General features: G+C 42.2%; 1 protein-coding gene across 4 annotated transcripts in view; it reads right to left on the bottom strand.

The window, feature by feature from the left end:
- Positions 1-1,546: 1,546 nt before the first annotated feature.
- gsk3ba (glycogen synthase kinase 3 beta, genome duplicate a) overlaps positions 1,547-23,100 on the bottom strand; it is a 34,208-nt gene continuing 12,654 nt past the window's right edge. For 2 of the 4 annotated variants that reach the window (XM_078262064.1, XM_078262067.1), the window contains exons 3-11: positions 16,940-17,023; positions 10,336-10,446; positions 9,362-9,492; positions 8,991-9,097; positions 8,635-8,732; positions 8,383-8,490; positions 5,680-5,866; positions 4,967-5,065; positions 1,547-4,541 (exon numbers count right to left, since the gene is read on the bottom strand). In XM_078262064.1, coding sequence (XP_078118190.1) covers positions 4,471-4,541; positions 4,967-5,065; positions 5,680-5,866; positions 8,383-8,490; positions 8,635-8,732; positions 8,991-9,097; positions 9,362-9,492; positions 10,336-10,446; positions 16,940-17,023 — 996 coding nt within the window. In that variant the 3' untranslated portion in view covers positions 1,547-4,470. Of the gene's footprint in view, positions 4,542-4,966; positions 5,066-5,679; positions 5,867-8,382; positions 8,491-8,634; positions 8,733-8,990; positions 9,098-9,361; positions 9,493-10,335; positions 10,447-10,915; positions 11,216-16,939; positions 17,024-23,100 lie in introns of those variants that run through there. The other 2 variants (XM_078262066.1, XM_078262068.1) reach the window with 2 other exon arrangements.

Below are 23,100 nucleotides of genomic sequence, written 5' to 3'. Positions count from 1 at the left end.
CATACAGTAAGTACACATTGTGTGTCTATGAATGAATGTTGACGTAAAGTTGTGAGGTGTGATGCTTTTCTTAATTGTCAGAGAGCATGAAGTATGTATAGTATTTTCTCAGAGAATGGAAAGAGCTGTTAGTTGCAAAGACAATCTTTGTTGTTGTTTTGTGGTATTTTAATGCAATCATGTGAAGCAAAAATGCTCTATAATTATGGTAAATAAAACTGCTCCACAGATTGAAGTGTGTGATGTCATTAACAGCATAATAAGACAAATAAATAAAAACACTGCCGCACTGTGGTCACAGTAAGACAAAGGTGGTCAACTCAAAAATCTTGTCTGGTATGTACAAAACCTTTAAGAAATGGTCCTAAGAATAGTCAACATTTGACCAATATAGTAAAAAAAATAAGTAGGACTTAGAACACAGGGTACAAACAAAAAACATTTCCATAGAAAGTTTTTGTGCAAGTTTATATTTTTTAGAATTATTTTAATTTGTTGTTACTGTGTTTTATTCATTTTCTTTCAAACTCAACAGAGTTCTTCTATTTCACAGCTCAACTAATATAGCCTAATCATTATTGCACATACTGTATAGGGATGGCAATGTTGGTCTGTCAGTCCACCGCTTTGGTCCATAAAATATCTCATCAACTGTTGGTTGGATTACCATGACATGTACAGACATTCATGGTGCCCAGAGGATGGAGCTGACTGATTTTGGTGTTCCCATTTTTTCCTCTAGAGCCACCATGAGGTTTCCATTTGTGGTTTTGAGTGAAATGTCTCAACAACTATTGGATGGATTGCCATAAAATTTTGTGCTGACATTCATGTTCCTTTTAACTTTGCTTATCCCGTGACTTTTTATCTAGCGCCATGATTTGGTCAAAATTTCAGTGTGTTACATACATGCAAAACTAATGACATTCCCATCAGCCTCATCTTTACTTTGTGTTTAGTGCTAATTAGCAAATGTTAGCAGGCTAAGATGCCAAACTGAGGTGGTGAACATTGTAAACATTAGACTTGCTAGACATCAGCATGTTCACGTTGTCATCGATAGCATGCGGACGTTAGGATTTAGCTAAAGTCACAGCGGTGCTTTGAGCTAAATGCTAAATACAGCCTGACAGCGTTGCTATGACTGTAGACTCTTGTTATCATATAAATATGAATGTTTTTAACATGAACATTTGGAAGAATCACACTCAAATACAATTTAAAAAAAAAAAAAAACATTTATGATGGAGCCATCATCTCATGAACTTTTTCATGTAGTGAGAGTATTGTTGAAAAACTTTGTATTTTTAATCAACTTACTCACAATTTTCCAAAATACGTATGTTAAGTGTGTAACCTTAGCTGCTGCTTCTGCAATTTGGTATCGGAGAGCAAGTCTTAACACTTAGAAACATTTAATGAGGAACATGTACGCTCTCACTTTTCTTAAAATATTTATAAATAGACCAAAATAGTATACTCTGAACAGGTTTTATACATACCGATTTTGCACTCTCACTAAAAGAAGATGGGACAGACAAAGAGCCCTGATCATTTCCAGGCTATCCTACTCTTTATTTAATGCAAATTACAGTACCAGGGAACTATTCCTCAGACCACGCAGAGGGAGTATTTACAGAGGTGCACATTTAGCATACCTTCACAGAACAAAAAAAAAAAGAAATAAAAATGTCAGTCACAAACAGAGGCATTCAAGTAGTAGTATTGTTATACAGGATGTTTGTTGTATTTTCTATGATTTTTCTTTTCTTTAACCCCAGTTAGCATATCAAACTAGTATATATGCTAGTACTTGCTCATCTTCTTTTTTGGTAACCTTTGTGGCGTTTTATTGAACTGGAGTTAGGGCTAGGGTGAGGTGGTCAAACTTTCTGGTGGAGGGTAGCAACACGTTCATGAATGCAAAATTACAGCAAGCAGGAGACAAGAGAGGCTACATGACTCGAACCCTTAGGTGCTACTGAATCCCCCCTCCTAGTATGCAGACAGAAAGGAGAACAAGCAAGAGGACAGAGGAACAACCAAATATCTAGAGAGAAAAAAAAAAAAAAAGAGACAGAATACATTACTGCCCCTGAGGATGGCTCATCACAACTACATCTTGTTTGGCTTTGGTAACGGAACCAACACTGTGAGTAATACAGAAACTGTACTGTATATTTACAGTATATGAGGCCTTTTTAACCCCTGCTGCCATCCACAACGACCCCCCCCCCCCCAACCCACTTCATGCCCCGGAGCCCATGCCAGGACTGTGGTATACAGGTTTGTGCGTGCATGTGTGTCCAAGATAAAACATCTATTAAAATAAACACTCATCTACTTGTATCTTCAGTCAAGGAAAAAAAAAAAAAAATCCTTAAAATGTCTGTATATTACATTAAGTGTGCAATGAAGGGGGAAGCTGTGCGAGTGGAGGGGATTAGAATGTGTGTGTGCATGTGTTGCAGGACATTCAACAGCACCGAAGGGAGAGTCACAATTGGGGGGGGGGGGGGGAAGGCGAAGGTGTATGAAAGCAAAGGCACTCCAAACTATAGTTACACTATACATGACTAGTTCTTGTTACAATAATACAGCTGTCATCTACTGTACAGGTAAGATTGAACATATGGCTGGATAAAGCTGATCATCATCATCAACAATATCCATGAACAACATCAGTTTTGCCTTGATTGTTTTGTTTTTTAAATCTTTTTTTTTTTTTTTTTCCCATTTCATTCCCTACCCTTTGTCATCTTTGTTTTTGCTCATAAACAGTACATGGGTCTGCATATATACATACCTTGGCAACATGGAAAAAAGAATCAACATAAAAAACATACAAGTCAGAATTTTGGTGAGGAGCATTTATACTGTATATACACTTTTTTTTTTTTTTTTTACGTGAGTATTCTCTGTAAGTAAGTCGTTCGACACTGTACCGAGTGGCTCTATGTGCGGCAGGTGGAGAAGAAAGAACGCTAGGCTAACACTTCAGTCAGTTGTCACAACACGAGAGAGTCAGAGGTGAGCCGAGGGACCACCGCCGGGACTTCTCAAGGAGTTGAGGGGGAAAAGAAGTGTTAAGAAACATCTTGAAATCTTCACAGAGACGGAGAGCAAGAGCAAGATGGTTGGGGGGGGGGGACGTTTGTCTAGACACTGCACTGCCACAGAAACACTGCCACAGAAACACTGTTACAGACCGTCGGTGCAAAGATGGGGAATAGAGCAATGCCCTAAAACCATCTACAGCCTTATACAGACAACACAGGAGAACAGGGAAGTGACTGCTGGAATCTAACAACACTCCAGCAAAGAAAACAAAAACACCACCTTATCTATATCTATTGTCTTTAGGCAGCAGCAAATATTGCCACTGCTCTGCCAGATATGAGCTCACCATAAATGATTTCTGAACCATTGTAGTTAATATACATATATCTATATATACTTTTTATACATAAGGAAAAGTAATATATAAACTGTGTATGTATGTATGCATGTTTGTTTTGTATGTAGATATTATACAAGCACACAGGACCAGATACATGTCACATCCATCGCACATGGCAATCCAAAAACATCTGCCCAGGAGTACAAAACAAAAATTAAAAACAAGGTCGAGTAAAACAACTTTTCTGACCATTTAAAAACAACCTGGGCAAAAAAAAATAAAAAAAAATAAAATAAAACCTGTCCAAACGTTACCCCTGCAAGTGGACTGCTTCTTTCCACATACATCAGGATCATCATGCACCCATGTGTGTGTGAGTTTATGAGTGTGTACGTGTGTATACCCGTGCGTGAGCCTCATGCCTTGTCTGCGGAAGTGGAGGTGAGAAGGGAGAGGGCAGGGTGACCCCCGGGTGATCCTAACCATAATCAGGCCATGCACTACAGGAGAAACCAAGGGGGGGGGGGGATCAACCAGGGGACACATGGGGTCAGAGGTCAAAGGATGAGGATGCAGAAAAATGGGACAATATGGTGGAGGACAAAGGAGGAAGGCCAGATAGGGAAAGGGCCAAGGGGGGACAGCTTAGGACTTTTTTCTACAGATTGTCCTCTTACAAACATTAGCAGGCTAGCATTGTGTATACATTTACAGTGTACTTTTATCCATAGTACAGTCGACAACACCTCTGGCCCTGCGCTTTCCTTCCCCCGTTGAAAGGGCATGGAGAGACGCCTTTGACGGAGGATGGAGTAGAGTTCAAACAGCTGGATGAGGGGGGCCAGTCAGGGATAAAAGAGGCAGACTAGGGATGCGTGGTTTGTGGTCATGGCATGGGGCTGTTGGCTAGCTGTTGAACCCGGGCTGCTTCAGCATCGCTCCGCTGCTGTCAGGGAGGAGAGCAGGGCAGAGCAGAGCTGAGCAGAGCGGAGCTCACCCCCTGCCCGGGGCAATGGAGAGGCCATGGGTCGGGGCTGAGACCGGGGGGGCGGGGCGGGTCGTCTGTGGGCTCAGGAGGTGGAGTTGGAGGCCGAGGCAGAGGCGGTGGTGGTGCTGGGACCTCGCTCTGTGCTGCTGCCATCTGTGGACAGGAAGAGGATATGATCAGTTACAGTTACAAACAAATAAGTAAGGAGATTAGTAGATACAAGTAGGAAACGAGTTACAGAGCTACTGCTGGGAGTCAAAGCGTATAAGCAACACCCTTAACACCCAACTGAAGCTGCTCAGTGATTACAGGTCACACTGGGTTCCCAGGCATACATGTGTGAAACTGAGCCAGTGTGTGGAAAATGTAAGCAACTGACTCTCTCTGGTCAGAGCAACAACTTGCATAGCAGCCTCTACACAACTTGAAATACTTAAAATGAAATATCTTGACCACGAGAGCTTAACACTATATTTCAAGTTAGCAGCAATAGAAGTCACAACCAGTACTTCCAACAGATAAAAAGAGCCTTCAAGCGGCATTAAAGAAGTGCCTGTTAAAGGAAGCGTGACTCTAACCTGTAGTGGCAGAGGTGTTAGTTGGGGTAGAGGCAGCGGCCTGGCTGCGGGCGTGGGCAGGGATGAGTATGGAGGCCAAAGAGGGATTACTGGATAACTCTGAAAGAGAAAGAAAAAGTTACCAGTTTAATAAAGTTCATGCAACTCCTGGATAGATAGCAGACAGAGATCACAATACATGTTAGCCATCGATGGAAGAGGTGATTTGTACTAGTAAATGAAGCACGGAATATATTCTAGTGGTAAGAGGTAACTAATGCTTAATAACAGTTTGAGATCTGTGTGAATAATACTATTGAAAATCTGATGGCAAAAAAACAGATGACACAGGAGATTATTTCTGTCAAATTTCCAAGTAGTGTGTTAAATACTTAGTTAAAGGGTATATAGGCTAGCATTTCACAGTATGAGAACACCTATTCATAGAAAAAGGCTGAGGCATACAGCAGAAGCTCAGTCATTAGTGTTCATGAATACAAATAGGATCACTTCTGAAAAACGTACAAAGACACTGATACCAGTCAATTTTACCAATGCCAATATGTTTTGAAACTGGAACAATGACTACATTAAACGCTTAGTTGCTCAACAGAAAATGTATCAGCAACTATTCTGATAATTGATTAACTGTTAGTCATTTTGTTAAGCAAATATTTGTCGGTTTACTTTAGTCTTCTATACTAATTAACAGAATATCTTCTGTGTGTGCATACCCTGGGTGGTGAAATTGAAGAGGGAGGGCTTCTCTCTCCCATTGGGCAGTTTGACGTTGGGGTCGCGCAGCTCGTCAAAGAAGGAGTGTGCGCAGGCCTCTAGAGGGGTGAGGCGAGCCGTGGGCGTGTATTCCAGCAGGCGAGAGCACAGGGCGATGGCCTCAGGAGGTGTACGCGGCCGGAACACCTGGACAACAGTTAGACACAAACACGGATGTCAGTAGTTACCACTTGAAGTCTGTTCTCAAGTGTTAAATAAAAACACGCAGACACACACACACACAAAAAATGAACTTGTGCTTGAAAATGAAAAAATTATATATATTTTATAAATCCTAATGTACTCAGTCAAATGTGATAGTTTGTTGTGAGTGAATGAATGAATGAATGAATGAATACGAATGAATGTTGTTGATTGCTGCAGCAGTGAACAGTCGTATTGACTGAACGCAGTTACACAGAGCAACCACAGCACGGCGCCTGAGAGGCCAACAGGAGGACCTGCTGCTGCGGTCCTGGTGGGACTGCTGAGGGAAGCCAGATGTCCCTTTACTGTTTCCCACCTGTTTTATTTTCACCATGAATTAAAACAGCTAAACTTTGAGCATGAAGTGGAGAATCTGTCTTTAATAATGTGAAAGATAACGCAGAGCAAAGTAAGACCTGGCTGAGCAGGATGGACTTTTGTGGCTCAAGACACGGTGAGGTAACTGAGATGACACAGGTTCAACACCTAAAACCTAAACCTAAAAACATGTTTAAGAGCCAGTCAGAAGCATCTGCCAAATAAATGTAAAGTAACGTAATGTAATTACCCATAGCATGCTACTGTTGAGGGGTGAAAACCTTTTTGTCAAGAACCAAGGAAGAAACTCTGATAGACATTTTCAGTTTAAACAGCGGGATTTGAAAGGATTTTGTGGCATTTCCTTAATCCACGACTTTGTCTGAAAAATGTAAATGTGACAGTTGCTACCTTTCTCAAGACTGTTCAAAAAGGAGCAAAAACAAGAGCACTCCTCAGATTATTTCATAGAAACCTTAGAATGCTTCACATGAATAAGAAAACTATTTAAAAGGTTTTATGACAACTGTGTAAGATTGAGTCTTTTGGCTGTGTTTTATCAGTCAGTCAGTCAGTCAGTCAGTCATTCTTAATAGCTCAGAGCGGGCTATGAAGGCTTCGGTCGGCACCAAGGTGCTTCTGGAAAACCGTTCGCCACCTCAGGAGGGGGAAGCGGGGAACCATCCAAGCTGTGTACAGTAATGATGGGACGCGGTTGACCTCAGCTGAGGAGGTAATAGGGCGGTGGAAGGAGCACTTTGAGGAACTCCTAAATCCGACTAATACGCCCTCTATGGTAGAGGCAGAGCTGGAGGATGATGGGGGATTGTCGTCAATTTCCCTGGTGGAGGTTGCTGAGGTAGTTAAACAACTCCACAGTGGCAAAGCCCCAGGAATTGATGAGATCCGTCCAGAAATGCTTAAAGCTCTGGGTGTGGAGGGGTTGTCTTGGTTGACACGCCTCTTCAACATTGCATGGAAGTCTGGGACGGTGCCTAAGGAGTGGCAGACCGGGGTGGTGGTTCCCCTTTTCAAAAAGGGGTACCAGAGGGTGTGTGCCAATTACAGGGGTATCACACTTTTCAGCCTCCCCGGTAAAGTCTACTCCAAGGTGCTGGAAAGGAGGGTTCGGTCGATAGTCGAACCTCAGGTTGAAGAGGAACAATGTGGATTCCGTCCTGGTCGTGGAACAACGGACCAGATCTTTACTCTCGCAAGGATCCTGGAGGGAGCCTGGGAGTATGCCCAACCGGTCTACATGTGTTTTGTGGATCTGGAGAAGGCGTATGACCGGGTCCCGCGGGAGATACTGTGGGAGGTGCTGCGGGAGTATGGGGTGAGGGCCATCCAATCTCTGTACGACCAAAGCAAGAGCTGTGTCTGGGTTCTCGGCAGTAAGTCAGACTCGTTTCAGGTGAGAGTTGGCCTCCGCCAGGGCTGCGCTTTGTCACCAATCCTGTTTGTAGTATTTATGGACAGGATATCGAGGCGTAGTCGGGGTGGAGAGGGGTTGCAGTTCGGTGGGCTGGGGATCTCATCGCTGCTTTTTGCAGATGATGTGGTCCTGATGGCATCATCGGCCTGTGACCTTCAGCACTCACTGGATCGGTTCGCAGCCGAGTGTGAAGCGGCTGGGATGAGGATCAGCACCTCTAAATCGGAGGCCATGGTTCTCAGCAGGAAACCGATGGAGTGCCTTCTCCAGGTAGGGAATGAGTCCTTACCCCAAGTGAAGGAGTTGACAATGGAGCGGGAGATTGGTCGGAGAATCGGCGCAGCGGATTCGGTATTATATTCAATTTATCGCACCGCTGTGACAAAAAGAGAGCTGAGCCAGAAGGCAAAGCTCTCGGTCTACCGGTCAGTTTTACTGACCGGCCTCGAGATCCCCCAGTCGGAGCTGGTTAATGTGGCTCGGGAAAGGGAAGTTTGGGGTCCCCTGCTGGAGCTGCTACCCCCGCGACCCGATACCAGATAAGCGGACGAAGATGAATGGATGGGCTATGAAGGCCTCATGCAGCTCTGTTGGGTAGATGTGATGGATGGTTGGGAGCAGCATGCAAGTACAGTATGTTGACAACACAAGCATGGAGATGAGAGATGCGGTGGATCTTAGAGAAGTAAAAGGGCTCCTGTACCTGTTGACTCACCTTAGTCCAAGGATGTGCCTTAATCTGGGGAAATTTGAACTCAGTGTAGTTGGGGTTCATCTCACGGATCTGCTCTCGGGTTGGAGTCCCGAGAACCTGGTAAGAACAGGACAGACAAGAACGTGACACAATATGTCTTTAACGTGAATTAATCATCACTTGTGAAAAAGAAACGGACTCCTTCAGTATTTTTACTGTATATGAAGACTTTTACACTCTGTGGGTCACCCTGGTCATTACCTTTATAATTTCAACCAACTGATCCACTCCACTGTCACCAGGGAATATTGGTTGTCCTAGCAACAGCTCTGCCAGCACGCAGCCGGCTGACCACACATCTAAACAGGAAAAAGCAGGTCACAAAAAAGGAAAAAGAAGTCAGATACAGGCAAAAGAGGGCCAGAGATGACCACGCTCCTCTGGATATCTGGCAAATAATACAGAACATCGGATTACTATTGTCTTTTACAATGTGTTTATATTTCACAATCAAATACAATCACAAGTAACATATAATATAATGTATTTGCTAAGGTTAAGCTTATTTAGTGTCTTAAGGGTTAAAGTGTTGAGTGTGACAGCTGAAGTCAGCCTACCTATGCTGGAAGTGTAGTCAGTGGCACCAAAGATGAGCTCCGGGGCTCGATAGTAGCGAGAGCAGATGTAGGACACATTGGGCTCTCCGCGGACAAGCTGCTTAGCACTGCACACAAAATCAAAGCACATAATCGTTATCATCACCATATTCTACTGCATGTTGGCCAAAAGAAGGGAAATATGAACCTAAAGGAAAGCCTTGTCATTGGGATTCACACAGAAGAGTGTGTAAGTGAAAACCGAGTATTGCTAGAATTGTGAAGGAACATTACACATTTAAGCTCTTCAGATGAACACTTTACAGTCCCTTTAAATGCTAGGAAAAACCTGACTACTGTTGATGGAACATGACGTGGTTACTGAGTCTCACCTGCCAAAGTCGCAGAGCTTGAGCACGGCAGTCTCTGGATCCAGGAGCAGATTCTGGGGCTTGATGTCCCGATGACAGATCCCAAACGAATGGATGTAGGCCAGGCTCCTGAACAGCTGGTACATGTATAACTGCACACAGAAACACATCAAGTTAAGCCTACACAAACAGCAAGCTTAGTTTTCAGAACAGGGTTCAACTTTGGAAACAACCACTTAAGAATCAACTGCAGCCCAGTCAAACACAAACGTGTCTGCAACTGCAAGTCCTTTTTTCTCCTCGCTGATTCTATCAGAAACTAGTGATTTTGGTGATTAGGGATATACAGTGTGTATACAAAAACTGATTCTCATGTCCTTTGTGCAAAATATGTTTAGCTATCATTAAATCTTTTAAACCAACATTTCAAATAAAAGCAGGCAACATCTTTTTAACATGTTTTCTTGTGAGATGACAAAAATTGCTTCTTTGTATTAATTTGGTGAGCCAACATGCAAGGTGCAAGGTCTTCTCATCCCACGTTTCCTGTACTGATTAATTTTTATATTGGTGCGTGTCGTTAAAAAAGGTAACGGAGTGCTTCCTCTGCTGTGTGGGACTAATTAACTGGCAGTGGTTTTTTTTCAATTACGGCATTTCACTGAGATAGGAACATCATTTAAACTGAAGAGACAGGAAACGTGCAATGTTTGCCTTTGCAAAAATTATTATTAGTCAGTGAAATATTCCAAAAGTGACAACTGATCGGTGCACAGTGTGGAACGGAGACATCATATTTGGAGATGGGTAATATGCAGTGCTGCGAAAATATTTGGATATAATATACTGTATTCTACTGAGATAGTATTGAGGATGTAATAAGATTACATCTTGTGTGGTAGTTTGATTAAATATTGTCTTTCCCAGGTTGCCAGGTTTTGGTAATGAAGTGGACACACACACACACACACACACACACACACACACTTAAATACCTTGACATAAACCATGGGCAGAGTCTGTTTGGCTCGGCTGTAGTGTCTGGCCACTCTGTAGACAGTCTCAGGAACGTAATCCAGAACCAAATTCAGATACACTTCATCTTTCTGTTGGAGAGGAGCAAAAACATGGACACACAGAATATTAGTATGAAAAATATTTTTAAAATCTATGATAAACGTGGCCGGGTTGGATCAGTGGGTAAAGCAGGCGCACATATACTGAGAGGTTTATGCCTCGATGCAGAGGTCCAGGGTTTGAATGCGACCTGTGACGATTTCCTGCATGTCTCCCCCTCTCTCGCCCCTTTCTCACTTAGCTGTCTTGTCAAAAAATTAAAAAGGCGGAAAAGCCCAAAAAAGAATCTATAAAAAATAAAATTAAAATAAAAATCTATGATAAACTGTCATGTCAAGCAGCCTAGTCAACTACAAATGTGCACATCCATGCACATTCCAGCTGCCTAATATGTCAATTTATTTTAGAGAATTTATTCTTCCCACCCCTTCCTCTTCCCTCTCTGTGTCTGCAGTTAGGTCAAGCTGTTTGTGAGCTGATGTTTTTTCGCAGTCTTACTGGGAATCCACTGTATAGGACTCGTCCCCCGAGGGCAGGAAACACACAACCATGTGTCATGACGTCCTGTACTCCAACAGTGGCCGCAGACAATGATATCATTTCCTGGTTGGAGGAGGCCTGTGTTGGAGGGCGGGGTTGTGCACGATCTACTCTGGAGCACAGTGACCCTGAAAGGATGCTGTATGTGAGGCTTCTCCACCCAATTATTCTAGCACTTCCTTTTTCCTTTGATTCTGACCAGAGTTAGCCAGCACTGAGTCATCGGGTGTTCCTCCTGAATCTACGGTGTTGTTTGAGATCAAGTCAAATCTCACTCACAGCTCGTACTGAAATGAAACACAAAACACCTAGATTCACAAAGGAACTCACTCACATACTCATTCATGCTGTCCCTAATGGTTTGTTAGGAGTAACAGCCTAGACTTCAGATGAAAACACTTTGGCCTGATTAATGGGACAAATACATGAGCAAGGGTGATTTAATCATCATTTTATCATTCATTTCCCTCAACAGCATTTAAAGGATAAGTCGAGCAATATTATAGACTACCTTCTGTCCACAAATCACATTTAAATACCAAAACCAACAATGGTTAAGTCAATCCCTAAATACCTTTTGACCTCCCTGCTCTGCTTGTGACACTCTGCTCCAAGCCCATTGGTTCCTACTTTTTATTTATTTACTTTTTTTTTTTTTATTATTATATATAGTTTTAATTTCTAAAACATGCTCAGTAATTACCTTAAACAGCTGGGCACTGTAGTCTTTTTTTTAACTCCGCAGTAAAATAAGCAGCAGTAAATAGTGCATTAGGCGGGGACTATTTTCAGTGGTAGATTAATACACATTTGTAAACACCATTTTGTATCACCATACTATAGCCAGGAGTGTTTTGAGTCATACTGGCACATAGAAAACACATCTGTAATGAAATGTGTTTAGCGGTCACTCAGTGTTTGAGGGGATAGCACTATAGAGCTGGATGTCGTTTCTCGTGGAACCAGTACTGTACCAGTTTCCAACCATTAAACACACACCTGTGAGATATACTGTCTTGGGGTAATATGACAGGGCTTGAAACCTGAATTAATTTAATTATTCTCTCCCTCTTATTTGGTCTGGTACCGAGTGTCCGTATCCATTTTCCTCCCCCATCTGTTAGCAGTGTTAAAAGTCTGCCCAACATGCAGCGCAGGCGGTAGAAGGAGCTGGCTCCCTGCAGGTCTGCAATGCACGATGAGCGAGCTAGGCCTGTGAAGAGCTCCCAGACAGACTAGGTGGTATAATTCTGTCAGCTCAATGCCCTGCTTTGTACCGACTGCTCGCTCCCTCGCACACTCAGACAATTAGATACATATATGGTGACTGAATGAAATGGGCCGTGAGGACTGGGAGACACAAACGTATACAGATATCAGTGACGATGAGCAGCATTTCTGAAACAGTTCTCAGACACGGGTAGCTTCGTTTGCACACTCATCCGTCACTGGCATCACCCTCCCCCCTAACACTCATTATCTGTGTGTCTCTCTCCTCTAGCTGCGTGTGTGTGTGTGTGTGTGTGTGTGTGTGTGTGTGTGTGTGTGTGTGTGTGTGCGCACCCACAAGCAAAACACTCATTGATAACATCTGTGACGAATAGAGGGCCACCCCGCCTCCTGCTAGCGCGATCAAAGCTATATTTAGCCTAGCAACAGCGATTACTCACTTCCTGCCTCACTACAAAGCCACTTCCTTTGTGTGTTCCCAGATGGTTAGCAAGGCGGAGATCTGATTGGCTCCTTTGTCACGCCTGGCTAAATAATTCAACCTCTAATTTGCTGCGAAAAACTGCTTGCACCTGAATAACTGTTAACAGCTATATATCAACATCAATTGCTATGCTACACTGTGTAAGAGAAGGAGATTGATGGAATCTGTGCAGAAATATACAGTATGCATGTCAGTTTCTACATGTGTAGCTTATATTAGCTTGTGGGTTTGTGCTTCCTGGTCATGTGCCCTGAGTATGATTGCCATAAGTGACACACGCATTACAAAAGTCAGCACTTGACATAATGCATAAATCCATATGATTACAGATAAATAGTGTTAATGGATCTGTGAAATCAAGGAGCACAGACAGAGGTACATATGGTGAGTGAAATATCCTTATTTTGGAACACACTAATGAAGACAGTTGCAACGTTAGCCTACGGATCTAAGAATAAGTCTATAAATATCTGCTATGGCCACAGTCAGACATTGGCATTGCCATACACTCTCACTTGGCAAATCCTGTAGGTCTGCTGACTACACACCAGACCTGGCTCATTACCCACAAGCAATGCTGTTCATCCACAGTCTGTCTATTAACATCTGTATGTGTATATGTTAGAATATTGGCCACTAGAGAGCAACATTGGGATGTCGAGGGGCACATTAACCTGCAGTCTTTTCCCTAGGTTGATTGCAGCAATTTAAAAAAAGATTTGATGACACTGTACAGCATCGGGGGGAGGTTCAACGGCTTTGACTGTTTTGCGTTACCCAATTACTGGATATAACGTTAACAATAAAGCTGGGCAATAGATTGATATTATATCGATATCGTGATATGAGACTAGATATCGTCTTAGATTTTGGATATCGTAATATGGCATAAGTGTTGTCTTTGGGCGCCTGGATAGCTCAGTTGGTAGAGCGGGCGCCCATATACAGAGGTTTACTCCTCGGCGCAGCGGGCCCAGGTTCGACTCCGACCTGCGGCCCTTTGCTGCATGTCATTCCCAGTCTATCTCCCCTTTCATTTCTTCAGCTGTCCTGTCAATAAAGGCCTAAAAATGCCCTGATAAGTGGTGTCTTTTCCTGGTTTTAAAGGTTGCATTACAGTAAAGTTATGTCATTTTCTGAACTTACCAGACTGTTGTAACTGTTCTATTATTTGCCTTTACCCACTTAGTCATTCTATCCACATAAATCTCATTGTGTAAATATTTTGTGAAAGCACCAATAGTCAACACTACAATATCATTGCGGTATCGATATTGAGGTATTTGGTCAAAATATCGTGATATTTGATTTTTTTATATCGCCCAGCCCTAGTTAACAACCAAACGTTTCGTCGCTTTCCCGGAGCAACAGCGGATTGCTTACATGGACACCGCACGAGAGACGAAACTAGACAACGCCGCCGTCATTAAACTGTGGTGATATCATGCAATATTGTTGACAAACACACACACACACACACACACAAACAAAACACACACACACGGGCCGGGTGGGTCGCGCACTGCCATGAGTCCATGAGGCAACTGTCTAATTACTCCACATTTTAATTGTGGTATTTTGTGACTAAATTCTGAATCTGCCACGTTCTCTGTCAGGGAAATATAGTAGCACAATGTCTTCCTCTGATGTAGAAGTAGCCTACACTGTAAGTCAGTAATAGGCTATACAGTGGAGTTGCATATTAAGAGGTTTGGGGTCCTTCTGTAAGTAATTTTGGGGTACAATTTGGTTTTGGAGAATTCTACAACCAGCAATACCACAGGCCAAGCAATCGGCCCGTTCCAAACAGGCACATTTTCAACCAACACTGTACTAATTTAATCAAATTACCACGCCGCTCATTACCATCAAACACTGGAAAGCTGGTTGGTTTCTGGGTCTCTGTGCAAATAATAATTGTGTAATTGCTTCTAGTAAGGCAAGGCAAGGCAGCTTTATTTGTATAGCACATTTCAGCAACAGGGCAATTCAAAGTGCATTACATGAAAACAGATTAAAAAAAATCAAAAACAGATAAAATACGAGAAAAAACGTTACAGTGCAGTATAAGAAATAGTAGTCCGTTGTGTGCACTGGACTTAACAGAAACTGGAGGTAGAGGATGGATACCCGAACCGAGTCTCTCGGGACCCAGCGGTACCCGACGGGCCGGGCCGGGTTCGGACAGATATTTAGAAATGATGTTCGGGTTCGGGTCGGGCTCGGTCACATCAGCGCGATAAGGCATTGAACATTTGAAATTTAAAAAAGCTTATTATGTAGGTGCGCGCCTGTGTTAACGTGCGCTTGTTGCCCCGTGTCTGTTGACATTTCCGAATGTCTTCCTACAGTTGCTTAATAAAAGCGGGCTTTCCACACAAACAAACGTATGTATCATTAATATGACAAAAAAACGAGATTTTAGGGACATAAATATCTTAATGCCTGTCGGGCTCGGGCCGGGTTCGGTTACTGCTCTGTCGGCGGGCCGGGCTCGGACAGAAAAATGCGGGCCGATTCGCACTCTAACTGGAGGACAGGTGGGGTCAACAATGTTTTTACCCCGAGGCCCCCTAGTGGGTTAATCCTGCCATGCCTCCAATGTTTTTTGAATTTTGTAATTCATATTAGTTATTTATGTCAATGTAATAAACACAACAATTGTTTTTTATACTGCTATGCTTTGTGACTGCATATTTTGAAGCGGTAAAAGTTAAACCGCTATTTGCCTACCTGTCTATGCTGTTTGGACCTGTGGCCTTCTGTTTGAACAGTATTATACAAGTGGTTAAAGGGTAAAAGCACACTGTGTGTGTCAAGCACGCCACATGCCAGCAGTTACATAAGACTACCTGGGCACATGCTGGCAGCTACAGTTGCAGCAGTCCTAGCCTGGTTCACAGCTGCACCCAGCATGAACCCTCCCATTAGGACACCACCAGCACCTACACACACCAGACCTTATCTTATCTCGGCCTTGCCTACACATCTGTCATTTATCTATCAACTTGTCTGCAACTTTCCATCTATCCCCTAACCTCCCTATCCAGGTGACACTACCTTTTGCCTACTTCCCTAGCCTCCCCCCCCTCTCTTTTCTAAGTCAAGGCTCTACGGGTGGTAAATCCCCATACCAACAACACGTAGCCAGTCTCCATAATTAGCCTGGAGGGATACCGTTAGGGGGAAGAGGAGGAGGTAGAAATGGATACATGGAAGGGGGACACACAGGAGGGGGTGGGGGGGATTTAAAAGGTGTAAAGGTGAAAGTAATAAAAGATAAAATAGTGGATTATCAAAATAAGAAAATACTGTGATTGGGGAAAGTCAAGTTGGGAAGGTGTAGGGTCATGTGACAAGTCACCGCTGTACACCAAGAATTAGCTGCCATTCCCAGAGGTCAGTGACCACATGGCATAAGGCGAGGGGTGGGACCTGGGTGGAGCTTACAGCACGGTGGGGAGGGCTCGGGTGAGTCTATAATTAACTGATACCCTCTGGTCTGACAAATAGATTCTGCCTACCCTACCCATCTCTCAGCCATCTTTCCTCCCACCCACCCTCATCATCACCTCCCCTCTATAAGCCCCCACAGCTTTCCTTGGCCTCGGTAGGTGTACAACATGGAAGCATTCCTAACTGCAGAGTCATGGGTATAGTCCCATCAGCATGTCTGCCAGGTTCATGTGGACCTCTGCCTGCTTGTCAGCTTGTTGAATGACCTAGTCCAGCCTTGTAGTCTCCAGGGGACCTCCAATGGTTGACAGAGACAGGCAGCATGGCCGCGCCACAATCAGAGAGAGAGACTTCCCTGTCACAATCCAATGTATGCACTAATGAATTTGTTAAGGCCAGGGGAAAGACATATGGGAGATGGTGCAGCTGACAGAAAGAGAGTTCAAAATGCAACACAGGCAATACAAAAAAACTCAAAGAGGCAGAAAAGTCCCAGGAAAAGAAAACAGACTATGGCTAAAAAACGATGGCATAAATGTGAGTTTCAATTTCTTACTATTGTGATTATTAATAGTCATGACATTCCTGAACATGGGAGAAAGCTCAATTATTTTACTACTCTGACTGAAGCCAAGGGCTCAATAATGTAAAACACTCAGTAAGCCCAGGGAACCTTAAGGTGCTCTTGAAGATGAAAAAGCGAGTACTTAAAATAAAAATATTCTATTTGGTGAAACTAAAATTGCAGTGTGGTATTAAACAATTAAATATGCAGCCCAGAGACGACCCTCAGACACACTCAGCCAACTGACCTTGTCTCCACTGGAGTAGAAGAAGTAGCGCAGGCGGACTATGTTGCAGTGGTCCAACTTCCTCATGATCTGGAGCTCACGGTTCTGCACAAAACAAAAACACAAATGACACGTTACATTTTTCACATTACATCTAGGTTTCATGCTCATGATTCAAGAAGTGAGTCTGTAGACCTTATGGCCCTTGAAAGCTTTCTATTGGACCCACAGCACAACAAGGGACAGTTAAGGGGCGGCCTCTAGCTCACCCAGTAACAGCGTTTGCCCTATGTTGGCTGAGTCCTGCAGCAGCGCAAAAAATAATCTTTAAAAAAAACAAAAACAAGGGACAGTTAAGTGTTATCTACCTAGAAGTTAGTTACATGTCACTAGCATGGTTTAACAGTACGGCTGCATTATGGCCATACAGAATACTGATTTTGAAAAAAAACTTTATATTAATATTGCTGTCTTGTGACAAAAAAAAACACATATGTCACTAATCACCTGTGAAACAATCATCTTATCTTATGTGGTGGCAGCAAAAGAATGCTGATAAATGGTTAAAAAAGGGGCATTTATTGCTATACGAAAGCATAAATCCCATGGGCTAAAACATGACGTCACAATTACGTATTGTAGATGTCTGTTCACATCAAAATCAGCAATAATTACAGGGGGGGGGGGGGAAGCAAAACGAGTTCACAACACAGACCTAGAGCAGAAACACTTCTACGTAAGAAAAAGATGCAAAAATGTAAGTGTTAAAATGAACGTGTTAAAGGAAAAATTGCCTTGAGGCCCTGTAGTGTGACAAGCCACGGGCTCTCACAGGGCCACTAGAACAAGATGTAAGCATTGAACCCTGGTAGAGCACTCCATCTATATTCATATACAGTGTGTCCATGCAGGAAATGGTTGTGCATAAGGACTTCAACATTCTCAAGGGAGGGCAGCAATTTAAGCATTACATAAAGCTCTAACAGATTCATTACAGTTTATATTTTCTCCCCTTCTGCGTGTCTCCTCCCCTTCCCCCCCTCTTTATTACAGGGCTTTGTGTTGACTTGTGTAACATTTGGAGAGTGTGGACTCCACTGCAGAAACTGCATGGGGAATGGTCACAGAAAACAAAAAGCAGAATACAGGGACACAAGTTAACATCAGACTGTGGCGGAGTGGAGTGGAGTCACTACATAATAGTCTGGCTTTTGTTTTTGAAGTTGTGAGCAGCTTGAATAGTAGAATGAGGAGTTTTGTACTATTGATTGTTGTACAAAAGCAGCATGGTGCACCCACACTGACTGCAGTGACATGCATACTAATATTCCTAATATGAGATTTATTACAGCAAGGATGTCAGGATGTGGAGTTACATAATATGATCACTTGCTTGTCCCTCATTATTTGCATAAATCAAAATCTGCATAACATGCAAGCTAAAATTTCAGGTGTTTTATATTTCGGATTATCCGTTTCTGTCAACATCAAAGTGTTTACATGTAGAAACTCAATGGAGTGGAAAACATAAATAATATATATAACAAGAATGTAATCAGCTTACAGCCTACATTTATTGAGTAACTCCAACTGACAAGTGTGAGTGACTAACCAGTAGTCTAGGTCTAGGTCCATAGTTGGACTGCATTCATATAGCGCCTTTCTACCTTACCGGACAAGGCGCTTTCCAAGTTGCCTCTCATTCACCCATTCACACACACATTCATACCCTGATGGTGGCGGAGCCGCCATGCCAGGCGCTGGCCTGCCATCAGGAGCAACTTTGGGTTCAGTGTCTTGCTCAAGAACACTTTGACATGCGGACAGGAGGAGCCAGGGATCGAACCGTCAAAGTTTAAAGGACGACCCGCTTTACCTCCTGAGCAACAGGCATCAGGTTTTGTGTAAAAGAATAGCACACAGATTGACCCTGTACTGGTTAACATGGGTTCAACACAGGCCAGGGTCAACACAGGTTCAAAGGAGACCAGATCATGAGCTGCCATGACTGACTGAACACATAACTGAATAAGAAGCCATTAAGGTAATTGACCAACGAACCCACCAACCTCTTAAGAGTGAAAAGATCATTTGTGAAATGTAAAAAAAAAAAAAAAATGGAGGTACAATTCCTTTTGTGCAATATCTTCTGTTTGTACAGGACGTGGAAAATACAAATCATGATTTGATATGAGCAGCTCACCTGGGACACAGTTTTTAGCTCTGGGTCTAAGAGGAAAACAGTTTTAGAATGTGTTATGTGGTACCAAACATTCTCTGGTTCCAGCCTAAACATTGTGTACATTTTCTTTGCCTTATGTGATAGTAAACTAAAAATCTTTAGCTTTAGAAAAAAAGAAAAAAGTATTTTTAAGAGGCCACCCTGGACTTTTTAAATTGACAAAATAATCAGAAGATAAATAGAAAAGTTGCAGCCCTAAAATCATTAAATGTTGTAAAATAAAGAAAAGATGAAGATCACAAGTTAGCAGAGTCCAAGGTGACTTTTTTAAATTGCTTGTTCCTTTTGACCAACAGTCTAAAATCTAAAGATATTTAGTTTACTATAATAAAAGATTAAGCAACCTAGCAAATATTCACATTTGAGAAGTAAATTTGTTGTATTTAGCTTTTAAAAAATGACTAAATTATTTGATTGACTGATTGGGTGACTAATGAGATCCCCTGTTATGTGGGTCAAGGCCATGCTGGCTCGCAGAGGGAGATATGCTGCTGTCCTTCCACACTTTTCTGCCACTTTATGAGGATTCAATCCCCTTTCATTCATTTTTTAACAGAGCAGGGTGAGTCGTCTGTCTACTAAGCAAGACCTCATCATGTCAGCAGCAGCAGCCGCATCTTGTAGCTCAATGGCCTGGTATAGACAATCAACCCAGCCTAATTCACTTACAGGCAGATGGTTCCCAAAGTCCTGCCCATGCTTTTTCACCCTTCTCACACACACACACACACACACACACACACACACACACACACGATCGAAGGCATTGTGCGCTGTAGGCAACGCCCTCGTCTTCTTGCAGTGGCTTAGTGGGAGTGTTTAAGGGTGTGCCTGTGTGTGTCTGTGTTATGCGTGAGAAAGATGGTACCATATGGAGGAGGAGCAGCAGACAGGCTGTTCAGTATAGCCCTGCCCAGCTCCAGTTATACTGCAGTCATTCCTGCTGACCTGTCATCCTCCAGTGTGTCAGCAGCCCAGCCAGCAGAGGCAGAGAGAGACAGATGGAGAGAAAAAGAGAAAGAGAGAATACCTCAATTGCAGGCTGCTAGGAGTGCTACACCTTCATGGTGCCAATGTATACTGTCAGACAAAACCACAAGGTTAAGAGCATAGAGGAATCGCATACCACCCACACACTGTTTAACTGTTCTGCTTTGGTAACAGCTTATGTATGATATTGAATGTAGACAGTGGATCAAACTAAGGGTAAGGCCAGTATTATTCTATATTTTTCTTATTTTCCTAAAATACCAAAAAAAACACTAAACCAACAATGTACAAAGCCCTGGTCATTCCAGGAAAAAACACAAAATATGTGATTCCAGTGGCTTGGTAATTAAGTGACTGCTCACAAAGATAGTTGAACTACTGTAGCTGGCAAGCTAACAGCTAACACGCTAGCCTGCCAGTAACAAGCTAGCACTAGTCATGAGTTTCTTTCCATTTTCTCTATACTGGCCGTTTACTCACCTCTGGCATTTTGTTCTCAGGGTTGTACATTATTTCATTCAGTAAAGAGTTGTTGAAGACAGGTCAAAGCTCTCCGAGCTTGCTAAGTTTCTAAATGTCAGTTAGCACGTTTGTTAGCTCAGCCGCTAAAAGGACAATACGTTCACACAATTTATTCAAAAGTCTCTTTTGTTGAGCAGTTAATACTCTGAATGTAGACACAGCTTATGATATAGCTTTTAAATCAGTCTGGTCATTGGATTTTAATGATTTTCGTCCAGGCCTTTAGTCCATCTCTAAACACTTTGTTATCCCTGACCTGTCGTGTCTATGACCAGTCTCAAGCCCGTTTGCTCCTACTTATGACATACATCTTTAAAAATCACAAATACATAATTTAATTTTAAAGTGATAGCCTTAACAATCAATGTGTAGTTTTTAGCCAAAGTTACTCAAACTGTAAATTTATTGGGAACTATGTATAGCTAAAACACATTTGGATCTCCAGTAAGTGTTTACAATAGCAGGATGGTGTATGTGGGATTAGGCCTGCATGATAAATCGTTATAAAATCGCGATCTCGATTCACCCGTTCATGATTTAATTTTTAAATGACTTCGATATTTTTCTCCTTCAATTAATTTATTGAAAGCATTTGAAATTGACATTAACATGTTTTAATTATGTAAAGATGTTCAAGGAGTTCAGATAGAGCCTGTATCAGGGCCATATTTAGTTCAATGTGTTATATGTCACTATTTTTGGTAGCCTACTGTACTTAAATGGCCAGTATGTACTTTATTTTCTTTATTCATTGAAGCCTTTATGTTTAGAGGCTTGTGGTGATGCGCAATGTGCTCATGTGCCAAAGAAAAAATCTATGTTTGGTACTGCCAATTTGTTTTGTTTTGTCATTACACTTCGTGAGAAAAACATCATGGCAGAGAATCGTGATATCAATTCTAGGCTAAAAAATTGTGATTCATATTGTTCCCCAAATCGTGCAGGCCTATGTGGAATTGTGTCAATCTTGATTGTAATGACACGTCACCCGGTGAAACAATGTGGCTCAAAAGTGTTGTTTTCTAAGATTATTTTTTGGGCATTTTGGCCTTTAATGGATAGGACAGTTGTAGACAGGAAAGTGGGGAGCGAGAGGGGATAGACACGCAGCAAAGGGCCACAGGTCTGATTTGAACCCTGGGCCGCTGCGGCAAGGAATGAGCCCCGGTACATGGGGCGCACGCTCCACCAGGGCGCCCCTCAAAAGTGTTTTTAATACATTTTGGAGAACAATATGACACAGGCTTTGACTGCACAGACATTATTAGTCCGATAAATTGATGGTTTCTGTCTTTTCATTGTATTTATTGACACATTGTATTGTTGAATAAGAAAAAATACAGAAAATCACCAGACTTGCCATTTACAGAGTTGTGCAAGCCCCACTACCAGCAGACATGCTCTCACTCTGTGTGCATGTGAGTTCTAATGTGAGCATCCATTCTCCAATAGGACGATATGTGATCTCTCTGATGGGAGTAGAGAAGGACCGATCCCATAATGCACCAGGAGCGGATTGTAAGCCCACCAAGATTGTCTCACACAATCATCAGCTACATCCTAAAACAGAGCCTATTCACATGATTACCCTGTTTGACTCATGTGCGTGCGTGATAGTGAGAGAAAATAAAGCATGCACACATGTTCTCCCAGGCTCACTTCACAGATTAACACCAAATCAGACAGATCTGAATCAAATCGAGTGTGAACATTTTCTTTAGAATAAGAAATTGTGTTTTTATAAATACAACAGGTGTTTAATTTTTCCTGTTTGGGATTTGATCTAGCTAACTTTCTTTGAGTTTTTTTTTTTTTTTTTTTTTACATGAATTTAAGATGTCTTCTATTTTTCCTCTAACTTAATACAATATATTTTTTGAACGAAGGTGATGTAGTTTCTGATATATGGGATGATGGATCTGATATGTTTTAAAAAAAATAACATAGGTATGTTATTTTTAATAATATAAAAATACATACATTATGCATGTTATTTTTAAGTATGGCTTTTGTATTACTATTTTTTTCTTCATGTACTTTTTTTACATCCTTTGTTGAATTGTTAATTGTCAGTTGTTTTGGATTACCTGCCATCGTAGAGCTTGTCAGCCTATTAATGTGCATGATGTATAAATATGGATGTTATTAAATAATCATTGAAGTAGAATTGAAAGACACTGTAATTATTAAAACTTTTGTGACATGGAGTAAGTGTGAAGGTGTTACCGTTTCTTCCTTCATAAAACTTACAGCTCAACAGGACAACTCGTACAAAACAACATGGTGAAGGGAATGATTATCACACAGCTTCATAATTACCGTACAGACATGAGAACAGTATCAGTTCTCTCATCTAACTCTTAGCAAGAAAGCAAAAAACACCTACTTCTCAAAATGTCAAACTTTTCCGTTAAGGGGCCTCTTACCA

The sequence above is a fragment of the Sander vitreus genome, chromosome 11, assembly GCF_031162955.1.
Source record: "Sander vitreus isolate 19-12246 chromosome 11, sanVit1, whole genome shotgun sequence".
Taxonomy (NCBI): Eukaryota; Metazoa; Chordata; class Actinopteri; order Perciformes; family Percidae; genus Sander; species Sander vitreus.
This window is presented reverse-complemented; position numbering and strand designations above follow the sequence as displayed.